Source organism: Pongo pygmaeus, chromosome 5 (assembly GCF_028885625.2).
Source record: "Pongo pygmaeus isolate AG05252 chromosome 5, NHGRI_mPonPyg2-v2.0_pri, whole genome shotgun sequence".
Classification (NCBI taxonomy): domain Eukaryota; kingdom Metazoa; phylum Chordata; class Mammalia; order Primates; family Hominidae; genus Pongo; species Pongo pygmaeus.
In genome coordinates, this window is record NC_072378.2 from 131,278,604 (window position 1) to 131,302,381 (window position 23,778).

Consider the following 23,778-nt stretch of genomic DNA (forward strand, 5'->3'; position numbering starts at 1 on the left):
ATTAATAGAGACAGATAACATGACCCACATAATTGTCTGACCAAGAGGACAGACCTAGAAACCGGTATCAACAATAAGAAGATCATGCTTTCCAAATTCAAAAAGAACCCTTAAAAAATTGACTATATATTTCAAAGTCTTAATAAATTTAAGAATCTCTATTATTTAGACCACATTCTGACCACGATGTAACATAAAACTGGAAATATGAACAAACAAAAAAATTCTCTCTTCCCATAAAGCATGCATACATAAACACAAACGCACACACATTTTGGAAATTTTAAATCACACCTATAAAAAATCCAGTGGTCAAAAATGATACCTAATGGAGCCAGACACAGTGGCTCATGCCTGTAATCCCAGCACCTTGGGAGGCCAAGGAGGGAGAATTGCTTGAGCCCAGTAATTGAGACCTACCTGGGCAACAAAGCAAGACTTCATCTCTACAAAAGGAATTTAAAGATAAGCTAGGCATGGTGGCATATATCTGTAACCCCATATATTCTGGAGGCTGAGGCAAGAAAAAGGACTGCCACTGCACTCCAGTCTGGGCAACAGAGAGAGACCCTGTCGAAAAAAGAAGAGAAAAAAGAAGAAAAGGGGGATGGGGGGGAGGGGAGGGGAGGGGGGAGGGGAGGGGGGGGAGGGGAGGGGAGGGGAGGGGGGAGGGGAGGGGAGGGGGGGAGGGGGGAGGGGAGGGGACGGGAAGGGGGGAGGGGAGGGGAGGGGGGAGGGGAGGGGAGGGGAGGGGAAGGGGGGAGGGGAGGGGAAGGGGGGAGGGGAGGGGAAGGGGGGAGGGGAGGGGAGGGGAGGGGAGGGGAGGGGAGGGGAGGGGAGGGGAGGGGAGGGGAGGGGAGGGGAGGGGAGGGGAGGGGAGGGGAGGGGAGGTCCAAATGGGATAGGATGAGAAAATTAAAACTGAATGGTAATGAAAGCACTATATAGTTGACTCTTGAACAACACAGGTCTGAACTGCATGGATCCACTTACACCTAGATTTTCTTCCACCAAGAAGCAGACAGCAAGACCAATCCCTCCTCTTCCTCCTCCTCCTCAGGCAATATGAAGACAATTAGAATGAAGACCTTAATGATAATCCACTTCCACTTAATGAACAGTAAATATATTTTCTCTCCTTCTTATTTTTTAAGAACATCTTTTCTCTACCTTATTGTAAGAATACAGTATATAATACATATAACACACAAAATCGTGTTGACTGTTTACGTTATCGGAAAGACTCCAGGCAACAGGAGATTGATTATTAGCAGTTACATGTGGCGGCAGTCAAGAGTTATATGCAAAATTTCAACTGTGCAAAAGGCTGGTACCCCTAACTCCCTCCTTGTCCAAGGGTCAACTGTATTTCAAATTTGTACAATCAGTCAGAGGTACTTCAAGGGAAAATTAGAGCCATGAAAGCAATGTTTTAAGTGTTAAGAAATTAGAAAAAGGACAGTTACCCCAAAGATAAAGAGCAAAACGAGATGAAATGTTACAAAATAGAAAAGATACAATAGAAATGATAAAACCAAGTTGTTTCCTTTGGGAAAAAATATATAATGGTAAATCTATAGTAAGAATAATTTTAAAAAGGCAAACAACACTAGAAATAAGAAATAAAAATCAAATGCACAAAACAAGAATATTATGAAAACCTTCATGCCAATAATTTTTTCAAATTAGATGAAATGGACAATCTCTACCAAAAATATTAATTGCTGTAACTAACTCAGGAAAAAAAATTAAAAAATTTGAATCAATGATTTAAAAAAACAACAAAAACTACCTTCCACTTCCACTCTTCTCCCAAAAAGGCTACCATCCAAGACAGTTTTAAAGTCAAGTTCTACCAGATCACCAAAAATAGACCACCAGTAATTTATCCAAGGCTTTTCTAGGTAATGGTAAAAGGGAAGCAACTTTATGAGGATAGAATACAAACCCAGATAACAAAATCTGATGAAGACAGTTTAATAAAAGAAAATTAAAGGCAATATATGCAAAAGTCCTAAATAAAAATAATACAAAATGAATGCAGAATCATCACTACCAAGTTTACATTAGAAATTCAGATGGTTTAACAGTAGAAAATAATGTAGATTACAACATTAGCAGGTTAGAAAAATACATGATCCTCTTAGTTGATGCAAAAAATACATTTGATAAAATTCACCACCTACTCATGAGTAAGTCTAGAAACTAGGGAAGAAAGTCCTTAATCTGAGAAATAATATTTATTTTTAAAAATTTCAGAGTGATCATATAAACCTAAATAAAACATAAAAAGATGGTGAGGAGTTCGAGACCAGCCTGGCCAACATGGTGAAACCCCGTCTCTACCAAAAATACAAAAATTAGCCAGGCATGGTGGCATGCATCTGTAATCCCAGCTACTTGGGAGGCTGACGCAGGAAAATTGCTTGAACCCAGGAGGTGGAGATTGCACTGAGCCGAGATCATGCCACTGCACTTCAGCCTGGGTGACAGAGCAATCGTCTCCAAGAAAAAAGGAGGAAGAAGAAGATGAAGAAGATGAAGAAGACGAAAGAAGATGGAAGAAGAAGAAGAAGAAGAAGACGAAGAAGACGAAAGAAGATGGAAGACGACGAAGAAGATGAAGACGACGACGACGACGACGAAGAAGACGAAGACGACGACGACGACGACGACGAAGAAGAAGAAGAAGAAGAAAAAAGATGCTTAGCCTCATTGCCTTTTTTTTTTTTTTTTTTTTTTTTTTTGAGACAAAAGTCTCACTCTGTCACCCAGGCTGAAATGCAGTGGCGCAACCTTGGCTCACTGCAACCTCTGCCCCATGGATTCAAGTGATTCTCCTGCCTCAGCCTCCCCAGTAGCTGGGATTATAGGCACCCACCACCACGCCTGGCTAATTTTTGTATTTTTGGTAAAGATGGAGTTTCACCATGTTGGTGAGGTTGGTCTCGAACCCCTGACCTCAGGTCCGCCTGCCTCAGCCTCCCAAAGTGCTAGGATTACAGGCATGACCCACTGTGCCCGGCCAGCCTCATTAATTTTAATGGCAAAAACTGCAATTACTTTTGCACCAGCCTAATACAAGCTGTAGTACTGTTTCCATGGTTTTGAGTATCCTTCCCATGAGAGGATCATACTTGCCCACTATATTGTTATCAGCCTTGGCCACGAGACTTAATTGGCCAATGAAATGTGAGTTAAAGTAATACATACCACTTCCAAGCAGAAGATTCAAGAACTGTAGTATGGTTCTACCATGTTTTCTTTTCCCTTTATCATGAAACCAGCATATCCCAAGTAGGGGCTATTCTTTCAGTCTTGATCAGAAATAAAGATGATGTGGAAAAGAGCCATAACAAACCCACCAAGCACATGTAACATGAGCAAGAAATAAACCATTTTTATTAAAAGTCGTGAAGATTTGGAGCTTTTTTGGCTACTGCAACATAACCTAGTGAAAGCTCACAGTGAACAAACAAATGCAAGTTAAAATACCGAGAAGCTGTTTCACATACATTTGATTGGTCCAAATTAATAAGTCTGGTAACAAGAATCACTGATGACAATGTGGCAAAATCAAACTTAATGGTTGCTGGTTGAAATGTAAATGGTAAATTTTATCAATTTCATTTATTACTTTGGCAATATCTGGGGAAACTGAAGAAGTAAAACTGGATTCCATCAATCTAGCAATTCCACCACTAGGTATCTACCCTGAAGAAACTCTTACACAAGGAAACATGTCTTAAAATGTTCACTAAAGAACTATTTCTTATAGTATACAAAGAAACTGTGACTCAGGAGGGGAATAAACTAGTTTAGTCAAAGAAATACTATACAACAGTCTAAATGAATAGATTTATATATCACAAAAAGATACATGCAGGACAAGAAGAAAAAGATGAGAATGAGACTTTGGCAATGTATTAAATGTTCTATTTTGTTAAAGATCTAAAACACTGTAATCCCAGCACTTGGGAGGCCAAGGTGGGCGGATCACGAGGTCAGGAGATCGAGACCATCCTGGCCAACATGGTGGAACCCCGTCTCTACTAAAAATACAAAAATTAGCTGGGTGTGGTGGCTCATGCCTGTAATCCCAGCTACACAGGAGGCTGAGGCAGAAGAATCGCTTGAACCAGAAAGTCGGAGGTTGCAGTGAGCCGAGATCGTGCCACTGCACTCCAGCCTGGGCGACAGAGCAAGACTCCATCTCAAAAAAAAAAAAAATCTAAAACACATGGCAAAATGGTAACAACTGATAGAAATTTTTGTGCTGGATACACAACTGTCTCCTCTATTATTTTTATATTTTTGTATTTTTAAAATATTTTATGATTTTTTTTAAAAAAGACAGAGAACAAAGATAGATTTAAACCATAAAGTACGTTGGTCAGTCTTGTGGTTTAGTGATATAAAGAACTTCAGAAATAAAAGGGCATTCTAGATGATCTAAGTAATTCTATATTCTATAGATGAAGAAACTGAGGTCTACAGAAGTTGAGCAAATGACTCAAGGTCACATAACATCAAGTTGGTTCTCAAAAATCTACATCCCCTAATTTCTAGGATAAGTAGGAAAGACAAGGGACATGCAATCAAATATAATGTAATTGAGTCAAGTTCAGAAAACCATTCTGTCCCTTTCTTTATGGTCTCTCACTCCTATCCCTAAGACCTCTCCACTCTCCCTGGGATAGAAAGGGAGTCTCAGGAAAGGGCAAAGGAAAGTGTTAAAAAGAGCAGAAGAAGAAAAGAAAGCTTTAAGGACTGCCATGGTCGCAATGCATCCCTCCAAAATTCACGCTGAAACCTAATCCCTATGGTGGTGGCATTAAGAAGTGGTGTCTTACATGTTCTCACTCACAGGTGGGAATTGAACAATGAGAACACTTGGACACAGGAAGGGGAACATCACACACTGGGGCCTGTCATGGGGTGGGCGGAGAGGGGAGGGATAGCATTAGGAGATATACTTAATTTAAATGATGAGTTAATGGGTGCAGCACACCAACATGGCGCATGTATACATATGTAACAAACCTGCACATTGTGCATATGTACCCTAGAACTTAAAGTATTAAAAAAAAAAAAAAGAGGTGGTGTCTTTAGGAAATGACTTAATCACTCTGCCTTTATGAATGGGATTAGTGCCCCTGTAACTGACGTTGAAGGGAGCTGCCTTGTCCTTCTATCAGGTGAGGACACAGCACTTGCCCTTTCCACCATGTGAAGATCCAGAAAGGAGGGGCTGTCCTGGAAGCAGATATCAAGCCCCTCACCAGACACCAAATTTTCTGGTGCCTTGATCTGGGACTTCCCAGCCTCCAGAGCTGTGGGCAATAAATTCATGTTGTTTTTAAATTACCCAGTTGAAGGTATTTTGTTACAACAGCAAAAACTAAGACAAGGATTTTTAATCCTCTTTTGCTACTCCTTTTTTCTTTTTTTTTTTTTTGAGACAGAGTCTCGCTCTGTCTCCCAGGCTGGAGTGCAGTGGTGTAATCTCAGCTCACCACAAGCTCCGCCTCCTGGGTTCACGCCATTCTCCTGCCTCAGCCTCCTGAGTAGCTGGGAATACAGGCATGTGCCACCACGCCTGGCTAATTTTTTTGTATTTTTAATAGAGACGGGGTTTCACCATGTTAGCCAGGATGGTCTGGATCTCCTGACCTCGTGATCAGCCCGCCTCGGCCTCCCAGAGTGCTGGGATTACAGGCTTGAGCCACCGCACCCAACCCTAAAACTTTGGGCAAGGAATTTAACTTTCTCTAAGCCTTAAGTTCCCCATTGTAACATGTAACACTGAAAACAGCAATGATAATATCTGCTTTTATTGATTCTTAATCAATAAAACCAGATAATCCATTAAACAAGATAATCCATTCAAAGCACTTCACACGGTTCTTCAGTAAACATTAGCTATTAGTATATGTTACGTAAATAATTTGTGGAAAGCAACAAACTCTTCTGATTGACATAAAATTATAAGGTACTAGATGCGTTAAAAGATTAAACTGACTTCTGTCAGCACCAGTGCTAATGAACTGTATGTTTTGCAAATCATAGATGTTTTTTAATTAAATGAAACTAAATAAATTAGATGTTAAGCCAGCATCTGTCTCAGGAAAAAACACTTGGGGCTAAGTTTACTGCTGAAACTTCTTTATTCTGAAATGTCAGCCTAGTGCTATCATTTTTCCTCATGAAAAACATCTTCTAGCCAAAAGCAATGTTCCAAATATTTAACACCCATTCAGAATACACACAAACCAGTAAACATGACTAGTGCAGACTGGCAGAATAGCATCCCTACTTATCCTAAGGTAATGAAATATTATTTGTGACAGAAATGATGACCCACTTCAATGTATTTTTTTTAGTGCAAAACTGTAATAAACTGGCTTATAGGAACTTAGTAAAACACAAAAATCTATTTATCATGCCATGCCACAATCCACATATCAAGCTAGCTCTCACTCAGCTCCCTATCTCACCTCCAGGTCACAGCTGTATTCGGTGCCATCTAAGAGGGTCACTTTACACTGGACAGTTTTGGTCTTCTTGGCGACTTTTTGAGATGCCTTCTCTGCTTTCAGCTCATTGGTCTGCACTTCCTTGGTCTCCCTTTTTGCTGCTCCTCCTTCTAATTTGTCTTCCTGTGTTTCTTTTACCTTCTCTTCTCTCTCCTTACTTACTAATTCAGTAGGCTGTTGAGGAAAAAAAAATTAAATTCTTACTGTAGTCAACCAACTTGCAGATGACAACATACTAAAAGGAAAATCTTTCATAAGAATTAGGATCATTACTTTAAACACTGTAACTTCCAGATTTTTAAAGACTTGAAAATTCCAATAGAAAGGATATTTCCCCTCGTCCTCTTTTCATGGCCAAAATTCTCATTTTGCCAAGTTGGTCACTCGGCATTAAATGAATCAAAGAAACTACATCCCAGCAACTACAATTTAAGTATCATCTCAAATAATAACATTTCCAATTAAAATCTTTTACCATGGCAAAACCTAGGCTTTGTTAGGCAACTAAAATGCGCACACACAAATCTACTACTTACTGTCCAGTGAAAACTTAAAGAGGCACAAAAGAGCATTCTGTTTAAAAAAGAGATGGCAGGGCTCAGAGTATCTACCTCACCTAAACAGGTTACAGACATGAATTTTTTAGTAATTTGCATATATCGTGGACTTTTTTTCAAGGAGTAACAGGGAAAGGATATGGTAGACCAATCTAAGACCCATTCCGTATACATTAAGCCAAAGCAGTATCTCAGTACAAGAAATCTGGAAATGATCCAAAACAAACAACCCCTTTTTATTATGTGGTTATGCTATCAGGTTTTCATTTCCAGGCAATTATTCCCAAACATACCTGCGTCTCCACTTTGCTCACTGAGGGTTTTTCTTCCTTGACTTCAACTTTAATCTCTTGTTTCTTCTGAGCCATTTCTTCAGCATCACCCTTAGCCTGTCTCTGTTCTTCTGGAAGGGGTTCCTCTTTATCTAAGACCTGTTCTTCAACAACAGCTTGGGTGGGCTCTTTTTTATCTCCTCCATCTTTGGCCACTACTAAGGTATATGACTTTTGCTTCTTAAGCCATGGCGGTATGAACCGAGAAATACCCCTGCTCTCAGATGTTTCCTTCTCTCTCTTCTGGCGGCGTAGACTACTTTGGCTTTCAGCTGCAGGAGGTGGCTGGGAACCTTTTTCCTCCTCTGGATCGGAAGACTGATTCTGCTGATTTTCTGCTACTTCTTTAGGTTTTTCCTTGGTTGCATCTGTTCCTAACTGGCTAGAGTCCTTCTTCACTTCAGACACAGAGCCTACTTCAGTAGTCATGGCCACAGCTTATGCTGTAATCAAAACAAAAATCACAAAATGTCATTTTATAAGTTCTCTCAAATTTAGTTTGGTTGCAAGGGGCATGGTAAGGAAAGATGGGAAGAAGAGTAACAGATGACAGGGAGAAAGCACATCAAGAAAGAAGATTCAAAAGCACAAGACAAAATGGAGACTGTTGCTCTAACTTTCAGCATCACAGACCCAAAACTAGCATCACAATAGAACTCTGTGTGTTCTGAGTTCTATATAGCTAGAACTTAAAATCATCAAGAACTCAAGAAACAGGGATTACTTTTATTTGGTTTCAACTTGTTATAAACAATAATTGATTTCTAAAATCCAAGTTTTTTAAGAAAAATTACTTTTATCTGTACTTGGTATTCTTTATTCTGTAACAGGAAGATGTTATCAACAGTGCTAGAAAGCAATGAGACACATTTCACTACAATTTCATACATTAAACCCAAAACCTATCAAAATGCTAGGTATTAGAAAAAACAGTTTTAAGTGTATGGTGTGTAACAGCAAGAAGGTAAAATAACAAAAATGTATTATTCTGTGTTCCAATATTAAATCCCGTAATTCACCATCACTGTTCCAATGCAAAAGTTAATCTTCTGGAAAAGGTACTCAAATTCTAATCAAAACTCCAAACCTCCATCCCACCCAACCATAATCACACTTTTCTTTGTATATATAAGAAAAATATTTAAGGGCCATAATCCAAAACAAATGAAGACATTATGAGGTGGAAAAAAATGCATCCGACGATTGTTCTTATAAGGAATTAGAACAAAATTTAAATAAATTCTGAAAATAACTAAATTTTACATAAGCAAAGAGGGACTTTTAAAGTGTTACAGCACGCTGACATAAAGAACAAAAGGCAGGGCCTGCAGAGACAGCTGATCACATTCGCTCTCCCCTCCCTCACCAATAATAAGTGCCCAGAGTCCTGGCACCCTGGACAACGAGTAGTGTCCCAGCTATCTTCAAAGGTGGTAAAAACTTAGAGACGGATATGGTGTATTCCTGTAGTCACAGCTACTTGGGAGTCTGAGGCAAGAAACATGCTTGAGCCCAGGAGTCTGAGGCCAGCCTGAGAAACAGAATGAGACCCCATCTCTTAAAAAAAAAAAAAATTGTGTTAACATTTCAAGTGGTACAAACTTGAATAAGTCAAAAAAAAAAAGTACACTTGTTTTAAAGCTTTATTAAGATACAATTCATGTACCATAAATTTCACCCTCTTAAAGTATACAGTTAGTGATTTTGAGTATACTCACAAGGTGGTGAAACCATCACCACTAATTCTAGAGCATTTTCACCACTCCAAAAAGAAATCCTGTGCCCATTAGTAGTCACTCTGCATTCCCCGTCACCCCCTGGCAACCTTACAAATATATCCAAAACCACTGGACTTTAAAAGGGTGAATTCTGTGATATGTAAATTTTCTCAATAAAAATAACTTAAAAATGTTTTTCACATCTAATATGCAACCACAAAAACAGTCAAGTCAATTCGCCTATATAATGGCTTCTACAATGTGGTAAGTTCATGGGCACATGAATAAAGACAACCTTTGAGGAGCTAAGGGAGTGAGGGCTACAAATAAGCATACATTAAGTCAATAGCATGTTGCACAAAAAACACAGGACTAGGCCAGGTGCGGTGGCTCATGCCTGTAATCCCAGCACTTTGGGAGGCCGAGGAGGGTGGATTACTTGAGGTCAGGAGTTCAAGACCATCCTGGCCAACATGGCAAAACTCCATCTCTACTAAAAATACAAAAATTAGCCGAGCGTGGTGGCACGTCTCTGTAATCCCAGCTACTCAGGAGGCTGAGGCAGGAGAACAGCTTGAACCCAGGAGGCAGAGGTTGCAGTGAGCCGAGATTGTGTCACTGCACTCCAGCCTAGGCAACAAAACAAGACCCTGTCTCAAAACAACAACAACAACAACAACAAAAAAGCAAAGGACTTAAGCCAGGTTAGGAGACGAAGAGGGTCACCAGGCAGGCGTTTCTGCAGAAGTTGACACTTGAGTTTATTTTTTTAAATGGGTACTCATTATTCAGACAAAATAGCCAGAATGGAAGGTATGTGTCAGGCATAGGGAGTTGTGTTGAAACATGAGAACATTCCTCATAAAAAAGGAAACCACAGGCACAGAACAATAATCCACTGTACAAGTGAAGTGGGGGCTTATGAGTGAAGATAGGACAGGCGGAAGCTGAACTGGTAATAATGAAGTAAGAAAGGAAGGCAGAAGCCAAAACATAAAAGATTTCGTGTTATTTTAAAGGCAATGTGGGGGTTATTTGAAAAGCAATGAGAAGTTACATAAGTACTTGAAGTAGAGGAGAAATGTAATAAGATTCTCATTTCACTTAGCCCAACCTGGCTGTAAAGCACAGCATGAAAGAAAAGACTGAAGCAGAACAACATCCAGGAGATTAGGTTGATCTGATCTCTGGTTGATCCAGACCTGAGAAGACGATGGTCTATATATACTACAGCAGAAACAGTAGGGTAAAGGACAAGAAATTAATCTAATGGTAAAGAGGTAGAGTGGATATGACTTGATGTCCAGGCTGAATATAGAAAGTCAAAGAGAGGAAAGAGCTACAGAAAAGGCCCAGGTCAAGGAAGACTAGGGTGATGGTAGAACCATTCATGGAAATGGGGAACACCTGTAAAAGTGGGTCTGGCTGACACATATAATTCAATTTTGTATTCAATGTGATTGAGAAGTTGTGGAGATGTCTAGATGACCCCAAGACACACAGGTTTTGATTGGAGACTAGATACACACTAGAGATAGGGTTTGGAAGTTGTCATCACATGGGGATAGCAGGGGATACATCACCTAGAGAAAAAGGGTAGCTTAAACTGAGAGGATCCTTAAAAGAGCTCTTATCACCATCAACATATAAGGTCAGGCAGAAGAAAAGTCATGAGGGCCAGAAGAAATATATAGTGAGGAGGGGAGATCGGGAGACAGTAATATCCTTGACAGCAATGCTATGTAAGATGGAATAGTTAACTATCATACCCACATATTCTATGCTGCTTCTCATTCTCAGGCACCTGAAATTCAAAAGTATGTCTTCCAACAAGACCCGAGGACAGGTAAACTGGCTCCATATTGCACAGAAAACCTTTTTTCCTTCTTTAACGTACCATTTCCCATGTACCATTTAAGTGGACAATATTATTTACTTTAATCATGAAATAACCAAAGTGTATTTCTAGTATATGCTCTCTAATTACATTCTGAGAGCTGAATAAATGTCCTGGTAAAATTAAAACCAAAATGCCCCATACTTGTCTAAGCTAACCAAGATAAACTGGCAGCTCTCTAATTACTTTGGCTGTGAGAAATAGTCCGGGAACCAATCAACTAAGGCTGATTTTTGGCCAAAATATTTTAGAAGCAGTGAAATATAAAACTTGAGTTTCCACTATTATGTTAAAAGCATTAATAGTTGTTTATATTTTAATCATAAGGGTTTCCACTCACTGTTTACTGTCTGACACAGTGCCCATAATCTGTTTCTCAAAATATTCTACAAAGTATGTATTATCCCTATTTTACAAATAATAAACAGAAATCACTTATCCAAGGCCACTAATGGAGAACCACACAGCTGTGTATACCTTCCCTCACACACACTTCATAATGCAATCACAGCTCCATTATGCATGAATGACCTATTCAACCACAGAGTCCTTGGCCTAGTACTCAAAGGTTCCTGCCAGTTAGTGAAAATGACTATGAAATAACATAAATGTATTCTCAGATTTATTCAGAATATTCTCTCTTAAAAGTAAGAAATTTATAGATGAATTTAAATAACAAAGAAAATCCCATTTGAACATTATTGCTTGACCATGTAATCATAACTGAGCTGGTTGACAGAAACTGAAGACAAAGTACAAATACAGACACGAAGAGCACCGACAAAACCATATGGTTAAGCCTCACGAAGTCATCCTCAATCACCACTGTATTCACAACACCTACAAGGGTTAAGAGCCTCAAAAGTGATGATCAGTGTCACCCATCCAAATGGAAGTTATAAGACAGAAAACAATGGAAAAGACCAATTGGATCATTACTCAACATATTCTTGAAACAGTTTCAAGAGTTCAACAGAGCTCAAAACAAAACACTACCTTCTTTGTTGATAAAATGGCTTCTTGAACAAATTACCACCATCAAGAAAACATGATTACAGTACATCCACTCACTCTAATTATCATGCCTATAACCCTGAGTTTCTTTCAGATGTGGATAAGCCTTTAAACTCTATCACCCATGAAAATGAGAACTCTTGTAGTGGAATGCTGACATTCCCACTAAAACGAAAGCTCCATGAGGGCTGGGATCTTTCTTTTATATACTGCTATATTCCCAGCATCTAGGCCGGCACATAATAGGTACCTAATAAGTACTTACTAAATGAGTATTGTTCAAACATCTAGTCTAATATCCTCACTTTATTTTATTAACAACCAAACTGAGGATCAGAAAGACCAGGAGATTTGCCTGAGATGGTAAAGTCAGATGGGCAAGCCAAAACTGGAACTAAGGTTTCCCAAACTCTGGCAATGCTCATTGACTAATATTTAATTATAATTACCCAAAATCCATCATTAGTATAGTTATATAATACATTAAGTAATGATCTTTCTACTTATCATCAACCAAAAAGAACACTGCTGTCAACAGCCCACCCATTAGACAAGCATGTGGTTTTGACACAATTACCATGTTGGCATGCTCCATCTGGGTTGATAAAAGTGTTCGTTATTGTGACAGCTTCATGAGAAAAAGCATGCATCATTTAACATGCAACGAAGCAGAAAACCATCATCAATAGAGGATCAGTACTGGTTAGGTAAGGAGCTGTGTTACATAAACCCATTCTTTTTTTTCCAACGTTTAAAAAAGGAGGTAAATTCTAATGTGCTATCTCTATCACTAGGCTAAACTGCCAACCATATAACATAATGCTACTTAAAACATTGGCCCTTAATCAGAATACTACAGCAAGCAAAGCAAAGCAGATACACAACCTCACAAACATACAAACAACTTCAAGCAAGGGGTTCATGCTAATTCTTGGGTTCAGATGTTTCCTTAAAACCTTGGGGAAACTGGGACCTTACTGTTAATAAAACCCCTGAGCAGGGAACAGGGTAGGTGCTGCTGCCAACTGAGTAGCTCCCATTCTCTGCTGAGATCACAAGCAATATGAGAGTCTTTGATTTCTACCAAGAGAGCTCAACCCATTTTTTAAGGATCCAAGATTCACAAAATGGGAAGGTACGTATTTCTAAGCTTTAAAAATGGTAGCGAGAGGATGGAGGGAGGCTTTCATTTCAGCTTTGAGAAAACAACAAAACTTTGCAACAAATAACCATTGAACTTAAAACATATTGGCAATGTGTAGACAGTTCTGGCCATTTTCTACATCTGACAAAACTAGTTTTCATCTGCTTGTGGGTAGAGGATATGTAGAGCATCTTGCTGATACCCACAATCACGTGCTTGTATGTTCACCTCCCCGAAGGGCCTATAGCTATTGAAAGAGAAGGTCTTTTAATAATGTACTATTTGATGCCATCAAACGTGAGAAAAAAAAACAAATATAGAAATGATTCAGCAGCCACCTAACTCTACTTGGGAAATAAAGAGGTGATGCTTCTCAAATATATTCATCATTTAAAAGGAGAAGGGGAAGAGGCAGGAGAGGCAGGGGCAGAGGGGAAGGAGGAAGGGGGGGGTAAGGGGAACAAGGAAGAAGAAATATCTGGAGAGGAAGAAGGAATAACAAAAACAGGCAGACTTAGAGCAGAGTGCAAGTAAGTCCTTACCCTCACAGGTTTATGTTTCTTAAGTGTCAGATGGTCTAGAAAATACTATACTTCATATTCAAGTAAGTATAAATACATTCCAAAGGGACTATTTGTTAGTTCATATTATCTATATGGGGAGGATGAACAAGTAATCCAATGCTGCTCACCCTAGTTAACTTTATAACCCACTATATCACTTGTTTATTTATTTTTAAAGGGATAAGGGACCTATTAGACAGAGCTATTACTATAAAGATGTAAACTAATATCCGGTTTAAATTAAACCCACACATACAAAACATATGAACTACAGTCTTCGCTAGTTCAAGTCTAAATGGGATCAGGTGACATTCAGAGCATATATTTCTTCCACTCTTTCTCCTTTTTAATGGAACCTAAATTTTGTTCCACCTTCCCCCCTTCCACATGTGTTTCAACAGAGGCTAGCTCCAGATTGGCCTCAAGGGTAGCTTCTATTGGTCTAGGGCAATCATGGTAGTCTCTCACCCCTTGCCAAGAAAATATGCACGAAGTCCACTGGTGGGCTTCTGGAAAAGGATCTCTCCGTCTAAAAAGAGCCACAGGAAGAGGAGGCCCCTTCTGCTGTCTCTGAACATTGTATACATAACTCTGTTAAATGCTGTTGTCATCTTGAATCCACAGAGAAGAAAAAGCCTGATGACACACTGACACACAACAAAGGAAACTGGCAAGAGAATCACAGAGAAGAGGATCAGCTCCCTGATCGCGCCACACATGGCCCGGTCCTGTGCTGGAGCTTCCTGTTTGTGAAATCACATACTCCTCTCTGGCTCAATGAGCCAGGGATTTCAGTTACTTGTAGTCAAAAACATCTTGATGTTGACTTCTGCATATTCTGAGGAGAGCATTAGAAAATAAGCATTAAGAAACTGAGAGTACACATAGATCTTGGGTCATTATTACTCCCACTGCATTTTATGACCCTCACAACTAAGAGCTATGGTGGTCAAAGTATTCCATTTTTTCCAAATGATGTTCAATTTTTAAAAACCTAATACTTGAGTTAACATTAGTGAGATAAATCACTAATTCTTTATTCTAACAACTCTAAATAAGAATGAAACCCAAAAAAATCTAACTTTATCAACATATGAGTCCCTTTCTTCATATGTGGGAGACAGGGGTATATGAAAACTAAGGCATAATTTTCAATAACATCCAGTTGCAATAACAATCAAGATAACAATCTCCTTTGTTGAAAGCAAGTCCCTACTGCTGTCATTAAGGATGGAGTCAAGAAAAAGACCTGTGCCAGGCAAAGCATTCTCCACCAGCAACTAAGGCAATCTTGGAAATAGATACAATTTCCTGAAGTTAAAGCTAAACAACCAGAAGCCATACATAAATCATGAAGGACTCTAATATTGGATATCTTTATTCACATAACCATAATGCATATAAATCTTGTAATACTGGCAATCCAACAACACACTCTAGCAGAGATTATCTAGAGACATCCAGAACCCTGCTGAGTTCTCATCAATCAATTATGCACACTGAGTTGTATGGTCAGAAATCTTGGTGAACTGCATCTGCTCTAATTCCTTCTCTCAGGTAGAGACCCAATTCTGTGTAATAATCAAAGCTGAAGCTATATTCTTTCTTTTCTTTTCCTTTTTTTTTTCAGACGGAGTCTCCCTCTGTCGCCTAGGGCTGAAGTGCCATGGCATGATATCAGCTCACTGCAATCTCCGCCTGCCGGGTTCAAGTGATTCTCCTGCCTCAGCCTCCCAAGTAGCTGGGATTACAGGTGCATGCCACCATGCCCGGCTAATTTTTGTGTTTTTAGTAGAGATGGGGTTTCACCATGTTGGCCTGGCTGGTCTCAAACTCCTAACCTCAAGTGATCCACCCGCCTCAGCCTCCCAAAATACTGGGATTACAGGCATGAACCACTGCGCCCAGCCTGAAGCTATATTCTTTCCGTGAGAAGTTACCTAAGTCTGAATAAAATAGCCTGGTGGTTTGGAGATGAAGACTGTGAAATAAAACAGGATTAGAATTTCAGCTCTGCTTATTAGCCATGTAACCGCAGACAACTTATTTTAGCCTTGCTGAGTTTCAGCTTCCTCATAAGCAAAAAAAAAAAAAGGATATAAAATGTACTCATTGGTTGATTCTACGCATTAGATGCTATAATACATAAAGTACGTGGCACATAATAAATTCATAATAAATGATCAGCCACTGTCATCACATAGAGATTCTGCCAAGAAAATAAAAATCACATAGAGATTCTGCCAAGAAAATAACTATATTTGTTTACTAAAAAAAAAAAAAAAGTAATGGTAGTAATAACAGTAATCACAACAGAAATAATCATGATAATATCAGCTATTTGTTAAACACTGCTCTAGAAACATTGCATGCAGCAACTCGAATCTTCTCAACCCTTTTAGGAAGGAACTGAAATTATTCTCATGTTACAGATGAAGAAGATAAAAAGAGGATAGATGGGTTGGTCAAAGCCATATAACCAATAAAGAGAAGTGCCAGAATTCAAATCCATGCCGTCCAGCTCTAAAGACCTTGTACAACACTGCCTTCAATCCCAAAATGACTTCACTACTGTATAACTTGCACCTAGCACGATGCCCGACAGTTAATGATTTGTTGAAAAGTGAAATTGATAATTACCACTACCTTTTGGGGCTTTATAATCATTAGCAGCATGTTCTAACGGAGCACCCCTCATGAATTTCAGTGACCATCAGGATGTGAGTGGGGTCAGTATCTTATCCCCTTCTTTCAAGACAAGTGTTTATTGAGTACTCTCAAAGCATATGCACCAGGCACCAGTAACACAGATGAAAGAATCCTGCTCTCAGTATAGTGGGAGACATAGGTAATAAGATTAGCATTCATGGTCAAACAATTTGTAACCAATTCATAAATCTTGGTAATTTAGATTTAAAAATTACTACTAGTTTGAAAAGCAGCCACAATTTTCTTGTTATCTCTTCAGGAAATCACACAATGAATGGTCCTTCATAGGAAATACTGGTTAAACACTCATAACATACAAAATAGTCATTACATGATTTTTGGAGAGGACTAATTCTCCTTCTCAATTTTATTTGGTCTCTATCTGAATTCAAGTAACTTGAATAAAAAACCCCAATAAAACAAGTCTGGGTGTAAGTTGCCTCAACATCAAAAAAATAAAAAACAAATTTTATTTTTAAATTTTTGGCTAGGCCGATTTAAATCATCAGTCCAATGGTGGAGAAAGTGGCCAATGGATAAACAGAGTTATCAAAAAAAAAAAAAGAAAGAAACACAAGTGGCACATAAACATATGAAGAGGTACTTGTCACACTCTTAGTAAAAGAAATGAAACTAAAAATTCAGAATGGAGACATCCAAAAGTTTAATCATGCACTCATTGAGCAGGACTATGGGAACAAAGGCATTCTCAAACAATTGCTAGCAGAAGAATAAACTGGTATGGGCCCAGTGGAAGTCAATTTGCCAATAGCTTTCAAAATTCCAAATGTGTCCACACTTTAAACTAGTAATCCTGCTTGTGGTAATGCAGGGGTGTCCAATCTTGTGGCTTCCCTGGGCCACAATGGAAGAAGAATGTCTTGGGCCACACATAAAATACACGAACAACAGCTGATGAGCTTTAAAAAAAAAATTGCAAAAAAAAATCTAATAATGATCTAAGAAAGTTTACAAATTTGTGTTGGGCAGAATTCAAAGCTGTCCTGGGCCTTATGTGGCCTGCAGACCACTGGTTGGACAAGCTTGTGGTAAGGTATCCTACAGATATATTTGTGCATATGTAAAATAATTATGTAAAGGTGACTCACTACAACACTGTAAAAGCTAAGGATCCATGTCCATCAACAGGGGGCCTTATACCACATTCATACAACAGAACACTAGGCAACTGTAAAGAGAAAAGATGAGAAAGGCTACCACCCCGCTTGGGATAATAACTCCAATTGTTAAGTACATTGTTAAGTACAAACAGCAAGATTCAGACGGTATAAGTGATAGGTCACTTTATAGGGATAAGATACCTTATACAGATATCACATCTTATAGGTTGAAAGCAAAGCGTGGGGGAGATACACAAATAAAGGATATGAATATGCATATGTGAATATGCACACACACACATTTTCCTTTAAATGAGTAAAGAAACTAGGGAAGAATGCAAGAGTAACAACAGTGATTACGGGGAATGGAGGGTGGTGCTGGGTAGATGACTGCCGAGGTACAGACATAGGAGACAATGTTTTTAATGAACAGAAGTTTTCATAAACTTAAGCACTTAAGTACTTTACTAGGAGAACAATATTTATGCATTAAGTGAACCCAGATTGGTTAGCCAGCTTCCTTGGAGATAACACATGTGCCAACATGACTCCCACAAGCCACGATGCCAATTTGCCTTGTCACACAGCTCTAGCCACACAAATGAACATCGACTCCAGCCCAGCAGTAGCATTAAAATGGCCTAAGCTTTGGATTTCCTAGCGTATGAAGGTTAAGACTGTTTCTATATCCTCAAAGAAACTGATTTCTGCCAGCCTCCACTTCAGTATATTTCACAAACCCATCACTTACCCCCCATCTAGATTGTTCCCCTAAGTAGTTTAAGCTTAACACCCAAGCTTTTAGTGCAGCAACACTTTTTTTAAGAAGTGTATCAGTTCTTCATTTAAAAAAATACAGTTGTCCCTTAGTATCTGTGGGGGATTGGTCCACAGATACCCAAATCCACGCATACTCAAGTCCCGCTGTCAGCCTTACTGAACCTGTGGACAGGAAAAGTCAGCCATCTGTATCCAAGTTTAGCACCCTACAAACACAGTTATTTTCAATCTGAATTTGGTTGCAGATACAGAAGTTGCCTATATGGAGGGCTGATTAGATTTACTGAAAAAACTCACATCTAAGTGTACCTATGCAGTGCAGGCTCATGTTGTTCAAGAGTCAATTACAGTTCCTGAGAAAACGTTGCTTGTTTTTTATCCTTTTTTCCTCAGTGTGGACTTGAAACAAACAAGTGTCTTTTGCTAACAATAATACTGGTGCATATGCAGGCAGCGTAAAAAGATTATTCTTATTCTCTGCTGGAGGGCTGGGAATGGGGCACTTGGAAATAGAGTTCTCTGAAAGTTGGGGACATTTTTTTTTAAAGGCAAAGTAAACAGAATGGCAAGAGTCCTATTAAATGTCTAAGCTGGTCATACATAAACATTCCCCAATCTCTTTCAGCAGCTTCCTCCTCACAGGGAAAAGCAGGAATAAAATTGGCCTGACAGCACAAGCTTGTCATCAGTTTCCTGTCCACACCTCTTCCCTGCCCACCTGCTACTATATTCATATGAAGAGGGTAAAACTTTTGTGCAGATAAAACAACTACATGTTCCTAGCACAGTGTTTGCATCCGGTGGCTTCCTCATAAATATCTTTTGTGATGTTCCTAGTATTTAGGGAACATTTATTTGGGCCACCCCCCTATAATGCTCTATAGAAAAAAAAAATGCTAATGTGCAGTTTATTCCAGTGACATCATAACCAAACTCAAACCAGAGCAGGGCCAACACCAACAAACTCCCATGATCATGACAGATGCCAGAGAGTCTATTTTTCCTAAGCTCACCCCACAACTATCTTATGCATTAAAATGGCTCCCCAGCCCCATCATAAAACTTGTGCTCACTTGGTATCCAACAGTAACCAACAACCAGTCTAATACTATTTCTGTGTGAATCAAACTCTAAAAAATAACAGTAGTGGTTCAGGAGGCATTTCCCAAATAAGCAAACGACAAATCCACCAAGGTTAACTGCACAGGATAAACGCACAGGCTGCAGACGCTGCATTTTAATAGGTCATAAGACAAAAGCTTGTCAAAGTCAATCAACTCCCCCACACTATGACAAGTCCACCAAGCTGGAGCCTACACTGATCTCATACTTTCAAATCCTCTTCTCTATAAGCTTTGGAATGCTGTAGTCAACAGGCATAAATACCTAAACCTCATAAAAAACATAATTCACTTTTTAAATTTTGGCCATTAGTTCTTCTGCCATTTTAAGTAATTATAGCACTACTAAAGAGTTCTACCAATACATAGCATATATTCTCAAAATTAAGACTATAAACTGAATGACACTTCTAGCTTAAGCAAGCATATCCAAATGTTGGCCCCAGTCCACTGGCTGATCAGCAGAACGTGCGAGAGAGTATCCAAATTATGGACCCTCCAAGCCTGGCTTGATAAGAGCAACTTTCCCTCGGCGGGAAAAGCTGTAACTACAATGGAATTACAGACATTCCATTTGGAGTGCTATAAAACCTTTTTTTTTTTTTTTAAGTTAAGTATTTCTACTCTGAGGATTCATTTAGTTCAGAACTACTTAGCAAGAACTTCAAATAACTATTTTTAGGTGGTGGTGGCTAGAATAAGTTTTTACTTCAGTGAAATGTATTTGTTTTCTTAGAGGTAAAATTCTTGAAGTTCAACATTTGCAAAAGTGATTTGGTAGAGAATCATGCTGGAGAATATGTCAGGCATTCAACGTCTGGAGTCCACCAAAAAATGCAAGCAAAACCAGCGTCAAAGTTTAAAATTTACCTTTCCAATGTAACTTTCCTTGTGATCCTGCTATGATACTAAACTATAGATCATCAATATATTATATCATCCGTACAGGAACACTACAAATCAGATGTGAGGGATGATTGGCTGTCCAGGTCATCAGCATCACCTCAACAGTTATCATTTATTCGGCACCCACACCCACGTTACAAATAATTTGAAGAGACAATTCTTCCTTGTGACAAAAAAAAAAAAGGAAAACTTAAAACTTCCCAAGTACACATGTACCCCCCTCAAAATACCATAAATACTTCAGTGATATAGAGCATCCCTAACGGTGTCAACAATAAAAAAGGAATCGCAGAGGTCATCTGCTAATTACAGTGGCCCTGTTTTTAATTTTGTCAGGAAGTCGCAATGAAGCAAGGATCTTTTTGAAGACTGCTAGACTGTTAGATTATATAAAGAAAACGCAAGAAGATTTTTTCCCAAGTCTGGATGTCAGAATCTGGACAATATGCATTTTCACATTTATTCAATGTGACAACCAATTAAATATTCAGTAATAAAAGAAGATGTTGATACCTATTCTTATTCTATCAGTATTTAGTTAGGGTGTGACAATATCAAACCAATAACCAGACTTTGGTAACTGTTAATGGCTAATAATCTACAGATGCTAAAAACTGTGAACTCAAATCTCTGATAGCTACAATACAACTTCTTTTAATCAACAAGTTAGGGTGAAAATGAAGCACTTTATAAGCAAATTGAAAGTTATAACTCTTTAAGATGCTAAAAAGAAAATAACTGCACACTATTAACCTTACATAGTCCTCACTGTGCTTCCAGAAATAATATCATACTAATTTTGTACAGTATTATGTCATACCACTGAAAAAATTGTGAAACAACCAGACAAGCATATAAAAGAAACCAACTAGCTTCATTATTCCCATAGGTCAAACCTGAAAAAGCTATCATGTTAAAGATAGCCTGACAAAAGTCAACATTTGCCTAGAAAAATGCAAACAAGTCATCTAAAACTAAACTTGGCCCAGTGGAAAAATGTATTTTTCACAGGGCTTAGTCCAAATATCACAACATATTCCCTTGCGAAACAGTGTACGTACCCAGATTCCATCTACTCTGTACATTAGTATTTTCCTAATTTCAGTCCCCTGACTAGTCACACTTTCAATAGCAAACTTCCTCCACAAGCAGAAACAAACAAGCATGTATCACAAAACCCAACCACTGCAACAAAAACGTCCTAATAATCTCCCCCCTTGAAATACATACGCAGCTTTCAAGCACATCAAGCCCGCTGTCTGCTATTTCCTGTCATTGGAAAACTGTGGAAAGCTGATGGAAATCCAGCGTCCAAAAGCTTAACGAGCAAGACTGGCTCCACCCAAGCCAGACCTTGCTGGAGAGGGACATGCTCAGTAGAAAAGCCCAGTTTGGTTCCAAGTCACTTCATTCCTCAGCTAGAAAATGCACATGGGTCAAAGAAAAAAGTCAGCTTCCTGCTGCCTGTTTTACCCACTAAATGAAGAACCCTTCAGCATAGAAACTAGTTTTAATGACACAACTATAATTCTATAATTTTTATAAAATTCTTCTATCCTAAGATTTTTTTCTCATTTAGTTTTTCTGGTTATGATTTTTGCTTTGCTTTGGGTCTCCATCCTGCAACTTTGTTTTTATTTTTGTCATTTTAATTCATCCCAGAATAGACACCAAAAGTATATGTACACAACATAAAGTAGTCCCCCTTATCCTCGGGGAAAGAAGCCCAGTAGATGCCTGAAACCATTGAGAGTACCAAACCCAACTCATCAACTGGACGTGTTTCTTCTGTTCATGCCTTCCACCCACAGATTTAATGCCTTGTACTTTTTAAATGTTCTTACTTATTTTTAGAGACAGGGTCTCACCCTGTCACCCAGGCTGGAGTGCAGTGGCACACTCATGGCTCACTGCAGTCTCAACCTCCCGGGCTCAAACAATCCTCCCACCCCAGCCCCTCAAGTAGCTGGGACCACAGGCATGCACTGTCACGCCCAGCTAATTTTTTTATGTTTTTGTAGAGATAGAGTCTCACTATGTTACAGACCAGGCTGATCTCGAACTCCAGGACTCAAGTGATCATTCTGCCTTGGCCTCCCAAAATGTTGGGATTACAGGCGTGAGCCACTGCGTCCGGCCACCCTCTTACATCCTAACTAAGCACTTATGCACTGTGGCCATAACTTTTGCAGTTTGAGGTGCGACAGCCAAACTAGCACAAATTTATTTTCCTTTTTTCACAATTTCACAGGTTGAAGATTAGGTTCTTATCATAGCTCTTAGCGACCTCAGCATGCGATTTTTTTCCTTTTCCTTAAGAACTTTCCCTTTTTCGCTTAATGGAAGCACCTGATGGCTTCTCTTTGACATATTCAAATGGCCACCGTTACTATTCTTGTGATTTTATTAAGTAGAATAAGGGTGATTTGAACACAAGCACTGTGATATCACGATAGTCAATCTGATCACCAAGCCAGCTACTAAGTAACTGACAAGTGGCTGCTTCTACAACATGGAGCCACTGGGCAAATGGATAATTCACGTCCTGCACAGGATGGAGCAGAGAGTGTGATATTTCATCATGCTACTAAAAATGGTTTGCAACTGAAAACTTATGAATCGCTTGTTTCTGGAATTTTCCATGTAATATTTTCAGACCACAGATGACTGCAGGTAACTGAACTGCAGAAAGCAAAACTATGAAAAAGAGGAGGCCTACTGTACAGTCTACTCATTTTTATCTATAAATTACTATAGACAAACTTTCAGATATAGAAAAACTGCAAATACATCGCCCATATTTCAACATTAAAAAATAAAATATTCGACTCATTTATACAAGAATGTCTATTCATTCACCCTGTACATAAAAATGGAGATGCATTTTAACCTAGATAGTATACGTACCATGATATAGTTATAAAGCTGTTAAATCCTTGTTTCATATTTCAATCCTTAACTGAGAAATGACTAAAAATGGCCAGGCGCAGTGGCTTACGCCTGTAACACCAAAATTTTGCGAGGCCGAGGTGGACAAATCACTTGAGATCAGGAGTTCTAGACCAGCCTGGCCAACATGGCAAAACCCCATCTCTACTAAAACTACAAAAATTGGCCAGGTGTCATAGCGCGTGCCTGTGGTCCCAGCTACTCAGGAGGCTGAGGCAGGAGAATTGCTTGAACTCAGGAGGCCGAGGTTGCAGTGAGCCAAGATTGCGCCATTGCACTCCAACCTGGGCAGCAGAATGAGACTCCGTCTCAAAAAAAAAAAAAAAAAAAAAAAGAGAAATGACTAAAAATAAGATAATACTACATCCACCTATCATATGACTCTAAAGAAATATGGAAGCGACATAAATGTAAAGTCACTAAAAGAAAAT

General features: G+C 39.0%; 1 protein-coding gene across 45 annotated transcripts in view; it reads right to left on the reverse strand.

Moving 5' to 3' along the window:
- EPB41L2 (erythrocyte membrane protein band 4.1 like 2) overlaps positions 1-23,778 on the reverse strand; it is a 291,214-nt gene that overhangs the window by 108,928 nt on the left and 158,508 nt on the right. For 36 of the 45 annotated variants that reach the window (XR_010126785.1, XR_010126787.1, XR_010126784.1 and 33 more), the window contains 2 exons: positions 7,387-7,868; positions 6,498-6,710 (listed from right to left, as the gene is read on the reverse strand). Coding sequence is in view for 36 of the 45 variants with exons in the window: in XM_054492768.2 (XP_054348743.2) it covers positions 6,498-6,710; positions 7,387-7,854 (681 nt within the window). In the remaining 9 variants the exon portion in view is untranslated. Of the gene's footprint in view, positions 1-6,497; positions 6,711-7,386; positions 7,869-21,628; positions 21,761-23,778 lie in introns of those variants that run through there. The other 9 variants (XR_010126788.1, XR_010126783.1, XM_054492733.2 and 6 more) reach the window with 3 other exon arrangements.